This window comes from Pipistrellus kuhlii, unplaced genomic scaffold (assembly GCF_014108245.1).
Source record: "Pipistrellus kuhlii isolate mPipKuh1 unplaced genomic scaffold, mPipKuh1.p scaffold_m20_p_18, whole genome shotgun sequence".
Taxonomy (NCBI): Eukaryota; Metazoa; Chordata; class Mammalia; order Chiroptera; family Vespertilionidae; genus Pipistrellus; species Pipistrellus kuhlii.
Genome location: NW_023425493.1, coordinates 20,378,584 through 20,398,952, shown reverse-complemented (window position 1 = coordinate 20,398,952; position 20,369 = coordinate 20,378,584). Strand labels below are relative to the sequence as shown.

General features: G+C 41.6%; 1 protein-coding gene across 2 annotated transcripts in view; it reads left to right on the top strand.

Annotated features, from left to right (window-relative positions):
- PAPPA2 (pappalysin 2) overlaps nt 1-20,369 on the top strand; it is a 295,333-nt gene that overhangs the window by 158,884 nt on the left and 116,080 nt on the right. For both annotated transcript variants that reach the window (XM_045583190.1, XM_036442074.2), the window contains exons 4-6: nt 4,592-4,737; nt 17,288-17,581; nt 19,845-20,037. In XM_045583190.1, the coding sequence (XP_045439146.1) occupies nt 4,592-4,737; nt 17,288-17,581; nt 19,845-20,037 (633 nt within the window). The remainder of the gene's footprint in view (nt 1-4,591; nt 4,738-17,287; nt 17,582-19,844; nt 20,038-20,369) is intronic.

Here is a 20,369-nt window from a genome sequence, read left to right as displayed (position 1 = left end):
ATTTGGGCATCTAGAAAGATCTCTCAGAACAACCTCGAAGAACTGGAGAGCAAGTGGAGCCCCTGTCAGAGACAGGAAGGCAGGGAGTGTTGAGGTCCCAGCAGCACTGCTCTGTCTAGATTTGCACCAGCTTCTCCACACCCTCACTGCTGGTGCCTGGGCACCAGGACTCTCGCCCAGCCATCCTGGCAGGCAGATAAAAAAGCAAACAAACAGTCAGAAGAAAGGTGTTTATCTCACTGTCACCTTCCACTTCTCACTAGAGCACAGCTGATTAGTATAATAGAATCTCAATCACATCCAGATCCTCTGGGGCAAGGGAATTGGAGAAATGTAGAACCTAACTTCTCTGTCCTCCAGAGCAGGGAGACACCCAAGAAAGGGGTGAGGAAGTTGTGCACAAGCCGATTCATAGCATCTGTCTGGTTCTTTATGTTGATTTTTTAACCCGTCTTCTGCTCTTGCAAATAATTTTGTTCACATGGCTATCATTGTACCTGTCACCTTGTGTTATAACCACCTGTTTACACAGTTATCTTCATCACCACACAAAGTTTCTTGAAAACAACTGTCATGTCTTATACAACTTTTCATTGCCAAAGCCCAACACAGTTGACTCAAAGATTATAGGAAAACCAGTTTAAGAATAGGATACAGAATGTGGGCTTTGAAGTGAGAGGGACTCAGGTTTAAAACTTGCCTCTGAAACTTATAGGTGTGGAGTAAGTGACTTTATCTCTGTAAACTTTAATTTCTTATCTGTAAAATAAAATATGCTAACCTCATAGGATTGTTGTGACCTTCATATGAGAGAATACATATGAAGCATAAAAATGCAAAGAATGATGTTTTAAAATTTACAGATTTTAGAATAATAAGCAAAATAGGGACTAGAATGATTCACAATAAAAACACACACACCACTAAACTCTTTGAAGTCTGCCTTTTTGCCAAGATAAATAATTATTAAAGTGAAAATCATTTATGTAACAATAATTTATTTGCCTCTAATAATAGTCATTATAATTAATTGGGTCCTAGCTATATGGCACATTCCAATTAGAAGGTGACTGATTTTTTTTTTTTTCATTTGTGGGGAAGGGCAATTAGCAGGTTGCTAACAACTTTAACAAAAGAAGCTGTGATGGAAGTGATGGAAGTGAAGCTGATGACATCCATGTTACACCAGGCAAGGTTTTATCCCAAACCAGTGGGTCAGAGTCATAATATTAGTGAGGCAAGTGTGCATCTATCAGGAGCATGTCAGAAGTAAGAGAAGGCAGCAGTGCACACAGCCACTTGGGATGCCAGCTTCAAGGGAAACTTGTTTCTGAGGCAATTTTTATAAAAATAAAGATGCACCTTCACTTTGGTTGGTCTGAGTCCTCAGGGAGAAGGGTGTGGTATTTCAGTCTAGAGTGTGAAGAGGATGAGGAAGGGGAGATCCTGGCAGGAATTAAGCAGATTCATGCAGTTCATCTCTCATTTCACATGGTCACTTTGTGACTCTTAATGCTTTTTATAACATTTATGTATGTCATTTTACCTTCCATTGAATATTAAGTTCTTTAGAATAGCAAGTTTGTCTCTTAATAAATCATTTTTGAAGCAAAATTTTAAACTCTGAATTTATGGATAATATTCACTTTCCCCACCCTAGGTCTGAGCCAGACTCTGGCCACATTAGTGTCAAGCTAAGCTGTTTGTCCTCATTGGCTCTGATGTAAGTCCTAACATGGCATACGTGTGCTGTAATAGGCAAACATTCTATACCAAAGCAGATATACTGACGTCTGTATTTTTACGTGTTTTTTTTTTTTTTTTTTTTTTTTTTTTGGTTTCTAGAATCATCTGGTCACAAATCCTTGTTTCCAGCAAAATAAGACATTTTTCTATCCATTCAATGAATGACTGTTTAAACTGCGTTTTGAAATGTCTTCTTCTCTTGGACTTGCTGACTTCTATCTATATTTCCATGGAGTGCAGGAGTTGGAGCAACCACACCCAATTTGCCACCAGTATGATATAACCACTTTCATCTGGAAGGATACTTTATGGTTGGAGAGAGGGATGGGCAAGGAGAAGAGGGTGATGAATAGAACCAGTTAATAAGGTTGGTGGTGGAGGAAGAGGCCTGTTGGAGGATGCTCAAAGGAAATGAGTGGAACTGCTGCTGGGTTGAGGGAGGACTGAAAGTCGGTCGCCAAGACTGGTAAATGGCAGGTGGAGGAGCCAAAAACACACTTATAGCCCAAGTAAACCATACCAGGGACAGGAGATTTGGGAAAGTGAGGGAGGGGGAAAGAGAGAGAACTGCCAGATTACCAATTCCTAATGATAATAAGAGTTCTGGATAGAAACAGGGAAGGGTATGACTTTTATTCCATGGTCCCTGCATTGCATATAGGTGTTTTCTGGTTCTTCTTGCTCTTCTTTTCTTTTTCCTTTCTTTTTCTATTTCTCTTCTCTTGTCTCATCTCCCATCTGCCCCTTTTCTACTCTTGTCTTCTGGCCTATTGGGGCATCTCCATGTCAAATAATTATTTGATGTCATCACAGCTTCAAACCATTAATTTATCAAGTCAGGAAATTGTAATTATTTTTAATAGAGGAGAAAGGGAACACGGATGTGACTAATGTTCAGGGAAAACCAGGCAACAGTCCAAAACACACTGTGTCTCCAGGACGGCAGCAGAAGGAATATCCCTCTGATCACATCTGGCATCACCTCGTGGAACTGGATGATTTCTTGGGGCTGAGAACTATTTTTCCAAGATATTATAACTCTATAAGAAAGTATTTTTCAAATCCCATTTCTCCCAAGAATCTCTGGTTCTAAAACAAAATCGTTTTTGTTTTTTATGTTTTATTTCTCTTTTTGGTTCTGTTCCAAAGAATACTAAAACAGTCTTTAGGTCCTGGCATCATCCCAATCTCCAAAGTTGTGGGTTTGATCCCCTGTGATCAGGGCACATACAGGAATCACCTAATGAATGACTGGATATTCTCTCTCTCTCTCTCTCTCTCTCTCTCTCTCTCTCTCTCTCTCTCTCTCTCTCTCCCTTCCTCCCTCCCTCCCTCCCTCCCTCCTTCCCTCCCTCCCCCTTTCTCTTAAATCAATCACTAATTTTTTTTTTAAAGGAAGAAAAGCTCTTATATTATGGCCAATGGGTCTTAGCTCTACATACCTACACACCTTTATCTTTTAAAAAATTCAATCTTTGTGATCTCTATTTCTTGGGTACTCCTTGCTAATATATCCTACACAAAGCATCAATAAGTAGATGGCATCAATAGTGTGGCTGGGAGATAGAGCAAGCAAGAGAAGAAAGGTCATGTTGTCCTAACATGAGCATTTGGGTTGGGAGATTACCAGAATAGCAACAGTGAAGTTTGATCCAACTTTGGTTGAGGGAACGGTCTGTTCAGTTGAAGCTGTGATGAGAACATTCCCCTTTTTGGAGTGCAAACCATGGCCAGCCACTATGGGAAGCATCTAGTGAGTCCTAGGGGCCACTGAGCTCTGGTTTCCTTGTTCCTTCTTAGAATAGCTCTTCAGTGAGAATGGCAGCCTCTGTTTGCTTGTGGTAAAGTGTTAAGTTTCACTGTTACCAGGAATATGAAGGTCTTTGACTATATATGAGCATATAAAAAGATCAAATGATTATTTCCTTTTCTTTTCTAATGGGCCATAGGGCATGTGTTTTTAATAGACCATTGATTCGGTAAGTATAAACATAATGTTGCCTAGTGCTTTTAAGATCATCAATAAAGATACTTGGTATCATAAGGTAGTGAGTAGGAGTAGAATTTCTATGATTAAGGGGCTAGAAAAATAAAAAAATATATAATATTTTTTTGCAGTAGCTTTATGACACACTCTCTTACCTATCACTCATCTCTCTCTCTTTTTTTAAATCCTCTTTCACTTTCTTTCCTAGCCACTATTCCCCTCTTAAAAAGTAATGTCTGGTTGAGCCCTGGCCAGTGTGATTCAGTGTCTGAGCATCCAACTATGAACCAGGAGGTCATGGTTTGATTCCGGTCATGGCATATGCTTCGATTGCAGGTTTGATCCCTAGTGAGGGGTGTGCAGGGGGCAGCTGATCAATGATCCTCTCTCCTCATTGATGTTTCTCTCTCTCCCTCTCACTTCCTCTCTGAAATCAATAAAAAAATATATATATTGATAAAAAGAAAAAAGTAATGTCTGGGAAGAAGCATATACTGAGATAAAGATTCAGTTGGTTTTCTGATCTTAATATAGAGCATGCAGTGTGATGCAAAGAAGCTGAGACTGAGAGTTAGATGGCCTTCACCATGGCCTGGGATAAATCTCAGGGCAAAGAACTAGGAGTCACATTGGGCTTATCTTGAAGAAATCATCTGACGTCAAATACTGAATGTTAACAAGGTGGGGTATTATTGATCTTAGAATAAATATCCAAAATGTCTTCATGACAGCCTGGTCTCTGCCTCCCTGCCCTTCTAAAAAGTGGCACTAGCTGGGAGTGTCTGAGTAGTTGTGGCTGTGCTATTCCCTGAGAGCTGACCCCTCGGTGTGACTCTGACCCTCTCTTGTGCTCTACAGGGCCTACATGAGTGTGAAGGAGCTGAAGGAGGCGCTGCAGCTCAACAGTACACACTTCCTCAATGTCTATTTTGCCAGCTCTGTGAGGGAAGACCTTGCAGGTGCTGCCACCTGGCCTTGGGATAAGGAAGCCATCAGTCATCTGGGTAAGTGAAGTGGAGACTAAACATGAATTTGTCAAAATGTTTCACTGCAAACAGGTAAGAGATATCAGAGCAAACAGAGGGAAATATCCAGGATGTTCTAGACCTGTGGTCGGCAAACTGCGGCTCACGAGCCACATGTGGCTCTTTGGCCTCTTGAGTTTGGCTCTTCCACAAAATTCCATGGCCTGGGTGAGTCTGTTTTGAAGAAGTGGCCTTAGAAGTTTAAGTTTAAAAAATTTGGCTCTCAAAAGAAATTTCAATCGTACTGTTGATATTTGGCTCTGTTGACTAATGAGTTTGCCAGCCACTGTTCTAGACTAACTCTATAATCTAGATGTAAATAAAGTGATGACATGGAATGAGATTGATTCTATATGTTGGAGGCATAACAATTAAACCCAATGAATGAAGACCAGAGAAAGTAACAAAAGTAGAAAGAAATAAAATAGAAAGTAAACATTCATTAGAATAAAATTAACAGAACCAAAAGTTTTTTTGGGGAAAAGAATTGATAGACCCCTAGAGTGAAAAAACAACCCTGTTCAAGAAAAAATAAATAATAGAGAAAGAATGTATTACCACTCTGAGGAATAAAGGAGGTAATATTCTTACATATACTTTGATATTAATAGACAATAAGTATTTTCCACAAATGGTATTGAAACAATTGGACATCCACAGGCAGAAGAGGAATCTTAATGTGAATTTTACACCTTGTACAGAAATTAACTCAAAATAGATCAGATATTTAAATATAAAAAATAAAACTATATACCGTATTTTTCGGACCATAAGACGCACCAGTTTTTAGAGAAGGGAAATGAAGAAAAAAAGATTCTGAAACAAATAGTGTCCTAAAATATTTTATGTGCATTAAAATCCAACATCACAGTCATAAACACATGTCATCAACCCTGTAAAGTAAACAGCAGCATTTTGAACCATTTTAGAGCCGGGCAAGCACACAGAGACCACACAGAGCCAGGCAAGTAAAAAAAACTTTTTTTTAAAGTATATGTGTAGGCTATATTTGGACCATAAGACGCAGGGACTTTTTCCCCCCACTTCTGGGGGGGAAAAAGTGCGTCTTATGGTCCAAAAAATACGGTAACTTTAAAAGGAAACATAGGAGAAAATCGTCAGGGCAGGACTACACGAGAGAGTGAACTTATAAATAACACCAAAAGCATAGTCCATATAAATAACTGATAAATTGTATTTCATCAAAATTTAAAACTTTTTCTCTGAGTCTGTTTAGACAAAGAAACATCACACTTGGAAGAAATATTTGCACACTATACATCTCACAAAGGATTTGTATCTAGAATATATAACGAACTCTCAAAATTCAACAGTAAAACAGACATTCCAATTAGAAAACGGGCAATACATGAACAAACATTTTACCAGAGAGGAAATACAGATGGGAAATAAGCACATGAACAGATGTTCAATATAATTAGCCATTAGGGAGATTTCACATTGAAGCCAGATGTAACTACTCACTTATTAGAATGGCCAAAATAAAAAATACAGGGGGATGTAAGGTACAGCCCAGGGAATAGAGTTGATAAAACTGGAATACATGTGCACACTGATAGGTAGCTACTAGACTTATTGTGGTGATAGCATCATGAGGTATGTAAATGTCAAATTACTATATTGGACAACAAATACTGAATGCCAACTATATTTTAATTTTAAAAATAATGACAGCATTAAATGCTGGTGAAGATGTAGGGACACTGGATCTCTCCTATATTGCTGGTGAAATGTAAAATGGCATAGCCACTCTGTAGAATACTTTGGCAGTTTCTTATAAAACTAAGCAAACATATGCCCTGTGCTCCAGCCAGTGGACTCTTGGACAATGATTATAGAGAAATGTAAACTTAAACCTATTCAAAAGCTTTTATATCAATTGTCCTAGCAGTTTTATTTGTAACTAGGGGCCCAGTGCATGAATTCATGCACCTTGAAAGGAACTGTGAATTGTGAGGCTGTGGTGAGCATAGGGGCACATCCCATCCTCCATGCTCCTGCCCGGCCCCTCCCGCCACAGCCTCCTGTTCCCTATGTGCCAGCAGCCCCGCTCCCACCACCTCTCCCATTCACTCCATACAGTAATTGGGGCCAGCATCAGCAGCAGGTGTGAGCGCCTGGTGGGACCACGGTGCGCAGAAGCAATGAATTTTCAGTAACCACCAGAGCCTCACCCTAATGACAGTGACTGCCTTGGTCTGGCACCCCCATTCACCTGCTCCACCATTTCACCGCAGCTAACACCCACAATGTTCCATGCTCTGCCACCTGCTGCTGACCCCATGTTCCACTCGTGCCCCCTGGTGGTCAGTGCATGTCAATAGCAACTGGTTGTTTGGTTGTTCCACCATTTGGTCCATTTACATATTAGCCTTTTATTATATAGGATAGTTTCAAACTGCAAATGACAAAAGTGAGTTCAGTGCTAACTGCTTACACCAACTGTAGTCCATCTGTAGTACAATGGAATCTATTCAGCAACAAGAAGGAACAAAGAACTCATGTGTGGAATGACTCAGATGACTCTCAAAGGTATTATGCTGAGTAGGAAAAAAATCCCCAAAGTTACCTGCTGTATTATTCCATCTATGTAGTTATTTTCAAAATGACAGAATTATAGAGACAGAGAACAAGTTAGTGCTTGCCAGGGGTTAGGAATGGGGTAGAGATAGGGTGGCAGGGTATGAGTATGGGTGAGACAAAATGATAGCAGGTGGGTAATCTTAATGGTGATGGAACAGTTCAGTATCTTTTTCTTAAGTCATCATCTTTGGATATATTTAGAGAGTAATGGAGATGGGGAGAGGGAGGGAAAGAGGGTGGAAGGGAGAGAAAGATAAGAGAGAGACATTGATGTGAGAGAGAAACATCAATTGGTTGACTCCCATTCTTGTCCTGACCAGGGATTGAACCCACAGCCTAGGTATGTGCCCTGACCAGGAAGCAAACCTACAACCTCTTGAGCTACCGGGCAAGGGTTCAGTACCCTGATTTTGGTGGTGGTGTGGTTATACAAAGGTATCCCTGTGATAAAATTGTGTAGAGTTACACATACTCATGTGTGCATATAAGACCTTGTGAAATCTGCATAAGGTCTATAACCTCTATGCAGAAGCAGAGACTTGGCATATAGCAGGTGCTTGTTGAATGCTTAGTGAATGAAGAGATAAATGAATAAATGAGTGAAGGTATTAAATTTAAATGGTTTCCAGAATTATCTCATAAATTATTGACTCATCATGAATTGCAAAAGAAGCTTGGGATACTTATGTTTTACTCTTAAGCATTTTTTAAAGCCATGTCCCCCTATAGCCTGATAGGTAATGTGATCTTCAGAAGTAGCCTGAGCAGCTGAGAGGTCTGACTCAGTGTGAAATGGCTCCTGTTCATACTTACCGTATTTTTCGGACCATAAGACGCACCGGACCATAAGACGCACCAGTTTTTAGAGAAGGGAAATGAAGAAAAAAAGATTCTGAAACAAATAGTGTCCTAAAATATTTTATGTGCATTAAAATCCAACATCACAGTCATAAACACATGTAATCAACCCTGTAAAGTAAACAGCAGCATTTAGAACCATTTTAGAGCCGGGCAAGTACACAGAGACCACACAGAGCCGGGCAAGTAAAAAAACTTTTTTTTTAAAGTATATGTATAGGCTATATTTGGACCATAAGATGCAGGCACTTTTTCCCCCCACTTCTGGGGGGAAAAAAGTGCGTCTTATGGTCTGAAAAATAGGGTACTTCTTCTTGTTCAGTCATCACTGTGATTGAACAAAGAAACTCTTTTTACCTAAACCAGGCATAGAACAGTATAGGCAGCATAACATGATAGGGGAAGAGATTTAGTAGTTTCTTTAAAACACACACACAAATATTTTTAAGAAAATATATTTTATTGATTTTTTACAGAGAGGAAGGGAGAGAGATAGAGAGCTAGAAACGTTGATGAGAGAGAAACATCGACCAGCTGCCTTCTGCACACCCCACACCAGGGATGTGCCCACAACCAACGTACATGCCCCTGACCGGAATCGAACCTGGGACCTTTCAGTCCACAGACCGATGCTCTACCACTGAGTCAAACCGGTTTCGGCCACACACATATTTTTACTGATTTCAGAGAGGAAGGGAGAGGAGGAGAGAGAGAGACAAAATAATCAATGATGGGAATCATTGATCAGCTGCCTCCTGGTTGGAGCCCACAGCCTGGGGATATGCTCTGACTAGGAATTGAACCTTGACCTTCCAGTTCATAGGTTGACACTCAACCACTGAGCCGTACCAACCAGGCTAGGATTTTCTTAATAGTCTTTTCAAGTCTTGAAATTACCTGTTTGTATCAGCACATATGACTCCTGCATTTTGAGAGTCAGCTGAGTGACCTAGAAGATAAGTACAGTAGCCATTGTTTGAAGATTGAATCCAAATTCTGATCACCAGTGGCTTCAGTGACTATCCTAAAAGACCAAGGTGAGGTGTGGTCCTCCTTTGCCAAAATGTCATTTCTGCCATTTAGGGTAATTTTGTACTTTTAATCCTATTAGTAACCCAGGGCAGAATTTTTCATAAGTAAATGAATGTATGAGATCCCCTAATGTTTATTGGTTTGAGTATCTTTAGCCTTAGTACTCAACACTTAAATTGAAAATATATTTTCAAAGGCAGAAAACTAATTTAAGTGGTAAACTCTTTATAAACTATTAATCCCAGGCACATGATGATAATTAATTCACTTATTCATCCAGAACCTATTGAATCTGTTTCATGGCAATACCAGAGATAGGACAATAAAGGAATTCACTCTAAAGGTTTGCACAGCTTACCTGGGAGATAGAGTGTATACACACACTTAGGGTGCAGTGTAATGATACCGCACATGAGGTCAGGCAAGAGCTGGAGAGAAGGTACTATGTTGTACCCATAGCACCTGGGATGAGTTTCCAGAGGGGCGAGGCTGAAGAGGGGAATTGAAAGAGCCTTGCTTGGCAGACAGTGAGAAGGCATTCCAGACTGAGTAGGCTCATAGGTGCCAAGGTTTGGGCTGTTAAAGTGGAATATATTGGCTAGAAGAGTGATCTTCAAATTTATTTTTGCAGAGCACTTGTACCCCCTAAAAGACTTTGAAAAATCACTGTACCCTTTGCACAGCCTAAAAGTGACATCTAAACATTCAATCATACATTTCAGTAGAAGCAAATAATATAAATTCTTCTATACTATTATAAATTATTGAAATTTTAAAATAAAATTTAAGTCTACTCTTCTAAATGTATCCTTGGTAATATAACAATTTGATAATCCTTATTTATTTTTAAAAATTTGTGGCCACACACTTTTTTAACATTGGGGTACTATTCACTGATTCTTTTTCTCTTTGAATTTGTGTTTCTACTTCATTTTTTCTATAGAATTTCATATTAATGGGACATATAGGTGCTTATTTTTCTAACAGTTGGTCACCCATTTCTCTGCTAAAAAACATATTTTGAATAAAACAAATTTTTGCATTAATTATTTTTTAAACTAAACTTTTAAATGTTGATACAGTAGTATATTTGCATGTGGAATAATACAAATAGATTCCACAAACTGCTTACCTATTTTTTTCAATGGTAGTATTTAACAAAACTGTGGTATAACAACACAAATAGGATATTCACATCAATACTGATAAGTTCTAAATTGTTGAAAATTTCTCCTCAATTGAGCTGATTTTGGAACTGATTAGTTGTTCAAAATTGATAAAAATCAACATTTTTAAGTGTTGGTTGATGACTAGTAAACAAAATGGGAAATGCACATCTTAATGAGGTGTCTTTCCCCCTCCAAATTAGTTATTATGTCTGTGGATGACTTATAGCAATTGCTGTAACAAGATAGGATTCAGCATTAGTTATATTGCTTTTTAAAAATTTATAGCTCTAAGTACTGAGAAACTGTTCACATAATTAAGTAAATGTGGGGAGGGAGAAGAATTCTTTTTGACTGAGTTGTTGGTGGGCCAAGGCAGAAAATATAGGAAAAGGAGGAATAAAGGGAGAGCTGGTTTGGTTTTGGATATGTTGAGTTGAGGGTCATCTGAAGGGACTTAAATAGGAGGAGGAGGAGCAGGACTTAGAGGTATACCAGCTGCCAAAGGAGAGAGAGATCTGAGAAAGTTCCCTGTGGCCCACAAATACTGGTGCCTCAGGAATGAACTCAGCACCAGGGCACCCTGGCCAGGTTAGACAAGAGACTTGGTCACTCTCTGGCACTGGAGTTAGACACTCAGGAGTGTCCTGGGCCAACCATCTTCCTTAATTGTTCTAGAAAATGTCTGTCTTGCCAAGTAACATTCTGACATCCCAATAAGATCACAAGCAACAGGCCCAGTGTGCATGGAACCCAAAGGATATGTGGGAGGGAACTTGAACCTGGCTGGTAATAGGGGTTTAAACATCCAGGATCTACAAATGAGTTCAGAAAATGTGACCTTGTAGGGGGGGAAAAATCTTTGAATTATAGAGTAGAATATAGCTTCATATAGATAGGAACTAATTGGTTCTTAGCAAGTTGCCTCTCTGGGCCTTAGTATCCTCATACATAAAATGGGGGTAATAAGCATAAGGAACAGTACCTGGCACATAGCACAGCCTCAGAAATGCTAGCTTCATTAGTAGCAGCAATAATAGCGGCAGGGTAGAACGTTTCGAACATTGTGTGTCTGTGGTTGACCTTCCTGGGTTTGCTAACAGCCTCCCATCTCACTTCCTTTTCAACCTGAAGATTTTGCCCTGGAGAGATGTTGGCTTATTTACAAAGAGAAAAAAAGTGTACTTAGGGGTACAACTGCTTTCAATGGTAGAGCAGCTGATAAGAAGCAAAGGGAGTCTTTTTATCAGTCAGAGAAGAGTGAGTGATGGGTGGCCATTTGTGGGGATGGGTGGCTGTAGGGCAGCGTCTGTGAATGTCACTGGACCCAGGGGTCCAAGGAGAGCAGCCATCTTGGGGTGATACTGGAGGGACAGCTCTCTGGGCTGGGGAAAGCAAAGCAACAGTTGAGTAGGGAGTGGGCAAGGTGGAAGTAGCAGAGATGAGCTCAGGTGTGGGATACATTTTCATCACACAGAAATTTGGAGGGGGTCTCTCAGGACAAGCCTCGACTTCCTCCTACCAACAGGTTGGCATTGAGATTAGGGTGTTACATCAATTGTGCCACATTAATGCACAGTGGGGTTGAGGTCTCAGGGGCAGAGGCAGCCAGAGACTTGACAAGCAGGAAGTCTTTGGTAGTCTCTGCCAGATTGTTTTAATGAGTGCAGGTGCAGAGAGCAGAGGAGGAGGTAGAAGAGTGTACAGGAGGTAAAGAGGGAAGCGCTGGTGCACTACCATTAAGTGGCTGGGCCACACACAAAGGAGATACTAACTCCTATCCATGGGTCTCTATGGTGCCTAAGCAGAGGGATTCTTTCCGTAGATGAGGAATGAATGAGGTATGTACACTGGAGATCACCATGTAAATAGGAAGAATTGTAGGATTAGTAATGAGACAGGCTACCTGACATTAACAAGACAGGGATTGGTTTTGGAATCACCCACTGGCTACTGTTGTAGATTATTTCATTGTCAGAAGACAGCATTCATTAAGTGGGCTTATCCCAGGTTCACTGGGGTTTCAAACTTGGATGAGCACTTTTGGATAGTGAAAATTTTGGACAAAATTACTCTAGGATATAAATTTCATGCCCTGAAATTGGGGTGTCCCAAAGGTAGGATCATGCATTTATAAGTAGGTGGAATAAATAAGCATCTTTATGTGTGATTATTTACATACAAATAACCTTTATCTCTTCTTTTAAACTAGTAATCATTGACTACTTCGTGCCCAGAACAGTGCCTGACATGGAGTAGATGCTTAATAAATGCTAAGTTAATAAATGAATTATAGAAAATATTTCAATACATATTTTGTAGTGCCTGAAATTCTGGCATAAGTAGTGTGTGTGTGTGTGTGTGTGTGTGTGTGTGTGTGTGTGTGTGTGTTTGAAGCACTTTCCTCATTCAGAAGGAAGGAAGGAATTACATCATAAATCTTCATTGCCTCAGTAATAGCATCTTTAGTTTTTAAAATCATACTACTTTTCTATGAGGTGGGAGTAGCTGGAGAGCCTGAAGGGCTTGACAGTTGTTAGGTAGTAATGGCTAAAAGTGTATAAAGAAGAAAAAAAAAATGATACCACACTGCAAAATCTTTATCCTTTACACATCCCTTTCTTGGTTTAGTCTTGCCCAGAATAAGGACTTCCTTTTAATGAGACCACAGACTATAAAACTAAGAAGCCAATTCAAGATTTGGAGATGAATGGTTTCTGGTCTGGTTCTGTTAAAAATGTGCTGTTTTTTTCTAGCTCCCATGATTTTTTAAAAAATATTTTATTTCTTTCTCTCCCTTTGTGTATCATTCCATTTCTGCCAGTTCTTTGCTTCTTCCTTGGACCCCCCAGCCACTCTTTGGTAGCTTTGTCCCTTTGTGATGAAAAGTGTATTTTGAGGAGTGTTTTTAGCCAATAACTGGAAGTATTAATAATTATGTAGACACCTGCACATCAGCCCTCAACTGCCATGTTTTATGGGCATATAATATTCAGCCCTAAAAGTTTTACAGAACTGCTTTAAACTTGTCCTTTTCTCAAACTGCCTTAGGGTGTGTGTGTGTGTCTCTGTGTGTGTGTGTGTCTGTGTGTGTGTCTGTGTGACTTTGTGTGTGTGTGTCTCTGTGTGTGTCTGTGTGTGTCTGTCTGTGTCTGTGTGTGTGTCTGTGTGTGTGTGTCTGTGTGTGTGTGTCTGTGTGTGTGTGTCTCTGTGTGTGTCTGTGTGTGTCTGGGGTGTGTGTGTGTCTCTGTGTGTGTGTGTCTGTGTGTGTCTGTGTGTGTGTGTGTGTGTGTGTGTGTGTGTTGAATGGAAGTGGCTTTGGAAATCATTTTCTTCACCACGTGCCGCTCTGGCTGCCTTGTGCTGAAGCTGGGAAAAGCCAGTTGGAAGCTGCTAATACAGCATCACTTTGGGAGCTTGGCTGTCTGCTACTTAGATTTCATCTTTTAATTAGCAACTTCCCTCTATTTTCTTCCCGTTACCACACAACAACTCTGTCTTACTGTGTTAGCTTGTCCCTGATAATCAAAGCTAAAAGGTCTTCTAAGGAAGTGTGCTCCACTGTCAGTCCATTAAGCAATAGCTGTGTCACACATGGCCACCAGTTGCTAAATCGCAGAAGTCCCATTCATATTTCATTCTATGTACAGTCAGTGGCAATGTTCAAATCCCAGTGTATACATTCAGATATGCAAGAAATTAAATTCTTAATTATTCTTTTATAATTGAACTTAATTTCTATTTTGAGTCCCTATGATGTTGAGTGGTAGATATTTACTCTTACTAGTAGTTGAGCTTGTTCTGCCTGGGGCTGTATCTAATGTGTAGAAGGCTTACAGATGCCAAGGCCATTTTATGTTCAGTCATCAGGTGAGGCTGGCATCTGAGATGACCCTTGCACCCATCAGGAAACCATCTTCAGGGCGTCACTTGGGGTCTCTCTGTCACCCTTTCCTTTAAGCTCCACTGGTCAGCCATTCTTCTCTAGATCAAGACCATGAACCCAGGAATTCATCACCAGAAGGAGGCAAGATCCCCCACTGTCAGACCACATGCACTATTTTGAATCTTTATTCTTTTACTAGGGCTTTGGAAAGTTCTATTTAATCCAGACCCACCATCATACATACATTCTCATTATTTTCCTTCTATTCCTTTTTTTCCCTTCCAGATTAGGAGAATCTTCTCTAGGCTGAGATGTAGGGGTGACATTGCTAACATGAGGCAAAACTCACTATATCCTCCATTTATCCACCATGCTGGCTAAACCGTGGAGACCTCTCAGAACCCAAATGGCATAGGCTTTGGAAACTATCACAGCTATTGATAGAAGAGAACTCCTTCTTTCCTTGCTTTTCACTCTGTTCTGTATTTCTTAGTGAGGTAGTGGATGAATGAGGAGAATCTGGCTTCTGGAACGGGCAGTGGGAAAAGGGGATGGAGGGAGGGGAGTCAAGGAACCACTGGGGTGAAATACTAGTATTTTTAACTTGTTGCTCTTCTATTCTTACTATTGCTTCTTAGTTTCCCTTGCTTAGGTACTTTTGGTCTTGTCCATAGACAGCCTTGCTGGACAGGTGTTAGGGAGGTGAACAAAGGCAGAGAGAGTCTGACAGTGTCTTAGAGTAAAGATTGAGGAGCCACGGTATGGTTGAACCCATATTTTGGCATGTCTTCTACTTCCTATTTCAATGTAGCAGGTTGGAGCAGAGAGCACACAGGAAGGGATTCTGTTACAAGGGAGGGGATTCTGTCCCCCATGTTAACACTATATTTTATCCCTCATCTATGTTTTAATCCTTCAAGATGAGGAGAAACAAAAATGAGCAATGGTTTTGAATATTGTAATATTTAAATATTGAATACTAGAGGCCTGGTACATGGATTCGTGCACCAGTGGGGTCCCTCAGGCAACCAGGCATACAGGGAAGGGCTATTGGGGAGGACTAGACCTGCAGGAGAGGACAGTTAGGGGTTATTAGGCCTGCAGGGAGGGCAGTTGGGGGTGACCATGCTGGAAGGGGAGAGTGACTAGGCTGGCAAGGGAGGGCAGTTACGGGTGACCAAGGTGGCAGGAGAGGGCAGTTATGGGCAATTGGGTTGACAGGGGAGCAGTTAAGTGTCAATCAGGCTGGTAGGAGAGTGGTAGTTAGGGGGTGATCATGCTGGCAGGCAGAAGTGGTTGGGGGCAATCAGGCAGGCAGGTGAGCGGTTGAGAGCCAGCAGTTCGTGATCAGGCCTAAACAGGCAGTCGAATATCCCTCCAGGGGTCCCAGATTGGAGAAAGTGCAGGATGGGCTGAGGGACACTCCTCCCTTGCACAAATTTTGTGCACTAGGCCTCTAGTATTAATATAAAATAATCCTGGAAAGTGGCAATTGTACTTTCATTTCATTATTCTTATGAAGTCACTCCTGGGAAAGGAATACACAGGCCCCTGAAAGGTGGGGTTCCCAGGTCTTCAGACCCTCCTTGGTCTGACCATTCAGGGGACTCAGTTTTTATTATTTACCATGTCTTGTTCCTTCTTCATGAAAAGAAGTTCTCACATTTGTCTTTAGATTTTGGACAGCAAGCTTTTATGCTTCACATAGACTTTGGCATGAAATGCATGTGTGTGGGGGTGAATGACTAGGACCCACTCCTCTAATCTTATATAATAAAAGCCTAATATGCTAAGTGTCTGGTGGTCTGTTCAACCAATCAAAGAATAATATGCTAATGATATGCTAAGGCCATTCAACTGCTTGCTATGACATATACTGATCACCAGGCCTCCTGTGGTCCCTCCGTGGCTAGCCAACCTCCCGCATCCCTCCCTGGCCCCAATTGTGCAAGGGTGGGGTCCCTCAGCCTATTCTGTCCCCTCTCATGATCTGGGATCCCTCGGGGGATGTCAGAGAGCTGGTTTCTGCCTGATCCCATAGGAGAGAGGAAGGAGGGGACAGTGTGGTAGAGAGAAGGCCACGAGGATTACTGGGCAGTGAATTTTGCTCCTGAGAAAACCCAGGACAGATCTGAGAGCAGAATGTCTGAGCTGCTCTTTCCTAGCTCTTTCCCTTTGCTGCCAGCTCCAGGAACATGGAAATCTTGGAACACATAAGGCTGAGGTGGTGACAGTTCATGGTAGCCACATTTCTTCACATGATATTTATGATTGTCTTATGCAGTACTCCATGTTAGCTCTTAGTGGGCCTGAGTGAGAACAGGAAGGGAGCCTAGGGTTGAGCCCTGCTAGCCCCTCATTCTATAGATGGAGAGTGTCCAAGAGCAGAGCCATGGTCCTATAGCAAGTTAATGACAGGATCACATTCCAGTTCCTTAAATTCTACCCCAATGTGGCTTCCTAAACTCAGACTCTCATGGACAGAATTACTGTAAGAGGTCCAGGACCTCGGGTTTTTCCTTAATGAGTATTGTACACAGCACTTCCTCCTAAATTAGCATATGCAACATTCTATCTAACACACATATGTTAGCCAAGCTCTTTACTATATGTTGCATGCAGATGATTTGGGGGAAGAAGTCCCATCTCTTCAGAATAAAAAGAAAATATTACTATCAGTAGTGTGTTAAAAGGCTTATGTTTTTCATTAGAATTTAAGCACTGTCTTGTTAAATTTACATTCTCCTGTTTAGGGATTGTGCATTAGGAGTGTTAAAGCCGGCTAATTTTTAAGTTGATAATTTTGTATGGCCCACCAATGATATTATAAATATCCAAATGGCCCTTGGAAGGTAAAGGTTCCCCACCCCTGCCTTAGAGGCTGACATTGAACACTTGCTAATTTATAAGAAGACATAACTAAGGATCAGAGGGCTGCCATTCCTCAAATGCTCAGATATGTTTTCCAAACCTTCTATTACAGGTGGCGTTGTCCTCAACCCAGCCTATTACGGAATGCCTGGCCATACCAACATCATGGTCCATGAGGTGGGGCATGTCCTGGGACTCTACCATGTCTTCAAAGGGGTCAGTGAAAGAGAATCTTGCGATGACCCCTGCAGGGAGACAGTGCCCTCCATGGACACAGGAGACCTCTGTGCTGACACTGCGCCCACTCCCAAGAGTAAGCTGTGCCAGGACCCGGAGCCTACCAATGACACTTGCGGCTTTACCCACTTCCTGGGGGCTCCATTCAGTAACTACATGAGCTACACAGGTATCAGTCTCAATGTACTTGCTTTCAATGAAGATGATGTGGGGAGTTTGGGGGCTGTGAGAATGGATGTGCAGGAGGTGGAGAGGATTTTCAGGCAGTCATTTATGCCTGAGCATTGAAGTATATTTATCATGAGATATTCTTCATATCTTTGAAGAACTTAAAGAAATTTTGAGATATGTAGGGGTCTCATTGACTAGATTTTCTGTCACTGGAGATGAAAAGAAAAACACTTCTATAATACAAAGCTTTCTTGAGCTGCCTTTGACTTCTACAACCTGAATATTCCTGTTCTTGTCCATGCTCTTGGGCATTTACTTTGAAAGAATCTAATAGTGATGGGGACAAGGTTTCTGGGTCAAGGTGGCTCTTTGTACTATTTTTGAAGTTGGTAAAAAAATGGCCTTCATTGATGTTAAGCTCAGGATATCTTTTCATTTTATGTTAAAGTATCAGATTCTCTTCTTCTAATACTAAGCAAGTGCTGATTACCTCCCTTCCCCAAATGGTGCCATCTCATTTAAAAAAAAATTATAATTTCCTGGCCTTGGGAACAACTGGATTGTCTGGTCTTGTTATCCTGGATTATGCTTCTTCCTTGTCCTTTGACACCTTCCTCATGTCTGGCCAAAAGTAATACTAGTCATAGTATTACTCCTGATAATGGACTCAAATTTATCATTTATTGCTAAAATTAAGGACAGGTTTGAAATAATGACTTATTCCAATGTTGAAGGAAAGAGGTGAATTTTTAAATAAGTTCCATGGACTTGTTTGGTGATAAGTTCTAGAACTATCAAAAAAATAAAAATAAATCAACCATAGAACACTGCTATGCCTTTGGAGGGAAGAAGAGGTCGTGAGCTGGTCATGATCAATAAATTTTTATCCAAGTCGCATTTCAGTGTATAATTCTGGTGCATCACATTCATAAGGACCAGCCTCCCTTCTTCCCCCAACAAGGTCACAGGGCAGAGCAACCAGACAGTGGGCTGCAGAGGGCAGAGCTATTTAAGTCCTGGTTTTCAAGTGGGCAGAGGAAACATCTAAGAAGCAGGGTGCAGCTCTGGCCAGTGTGGCTCGGTTGCTTATTTGATTCCCAGTCAGAGCATATGCCCTGCTTGTGGGCTTGATCCTCAGGTGGGAGTGTGCAGGAGACAGCTGATTAATATTATACTCTTACATTAATGTTTCTCTCTCTCCCTGTCTCTTTCTGCAACTCAATAAAATGTATTTTGTTAAAAGAAGCAGCAGGGGCGAGTGTTTGGTGCGCTCTTATTAAAAAAGGAGTTTTTACCATTTGCAACAGCATGGATGGAACTTGAGAGCATTATGCTAAGTGAAATAAGCCAGTCAGAGAAAGATAAATATCACATGATCTCACTCATTTATGGAATATAATGAACAACATAAACTGATGAACAAAAACAGATCCAGAGACAGAGACACATCGATCAGACCTTCAAACCTTAGAGGGAAGGTAGCGGAGGGTGGGGGTAAGGGGGAGAGATCAACCAAAGGACTTGTATGCATACATGTAAGCCTAACCAATGGACACAGACAACGGGGGTGAGAGCATGAATGGGGGGGGGGGGAGATGGGGGAATATTGGGGGGGATAAGGACACACAAAATTTTTAAATAAATAAAAAATAAAGATAAAATTAAAAAATATTTTTTTTAAAAGAGGCCCTGAAACTAAGATAACTCCCTTTCTACCCCTGGGGGGAAAGATCAAATAGGGAGATTTTACCAGTTTGGAAAGTGAGGTGGGGACCACAGTTCCAGTCCTACTGCCTCCTTGACATTAGGTTCTGTCTCCCCTTGAGCATCTTTACTGAATATTCACTCACCCTTGCCAAAGTCACTGGGCATGGAGCAGGTGTCTGCAACTCCACAAATGTTCCCGAATAAAAAGGCATATGCTGAAACACTGCCATCTTGTGGATCCCCAAATAGGCAACCATCAACTTAGAGCAGCCCTGAACCCCTGGGCCCATCTGGCCCAGCCCAACATCAAGGTAATGGCCAGGTTTAGAGACAGCAAATGCTATTCTCTGCCTTCTCTTTCCCATTCCCAACACAGACATTTTCTGGAACAGAATACATTTATCCATTCAACAGGTGTTTATGGGGCCTAACAAGTGTGGGGTGTTGTGTTAGGGGCTGGTGACACAGGTGTGAATGAGGCAGAGCTTGTCCCACCGAGGTGGATTTTGCAGGCTAGCACCTCCATTTCCCCTGTTCCTTTTTTGTTCCCACAGATGATGACTGCACTGACAGCTTCACTCCTAACCAAGTGGCCCGAATGCATTGCTATTTGGACCTTGTGTATCAACAATGGAGTCAAAGCCGAAAGCCCACCCCCATTCCTATCCCACCCATGGTCATTGGGCAGTCCAACACATCCCTCACTATCTACTGGCTGCCTCCGATTAGTGGAGTCATGTATGACAGGTGAGAGGTCCTTGCCATGGCTGCGCTGTGGTTTTTCTTCTGCACTAGGGGAGGGTGTGAAGTCAGGGGCATCCCAGTGGGAGCTGTGAACATGAGCAGCCACTGAAGGCTGCCGCCTCCAGCCTCCATCTGGCTGCTCAGTTCCCATCTCCCTAACAGAGCCCCTGGCTCCGCACCTTAGCGCCCATGCTTACTCCTCAGCGAGGGGCCTGGAAGATGTTTCCTGCAGAATGTCACCTCTGGCCAGCTGCCAGGAGCTATGATGAGGTTGACAGATCTGATCAAGATCAGCCCTTCTCAGTGCAAGGTGGCACAGAGGCTGCTACTTGCAC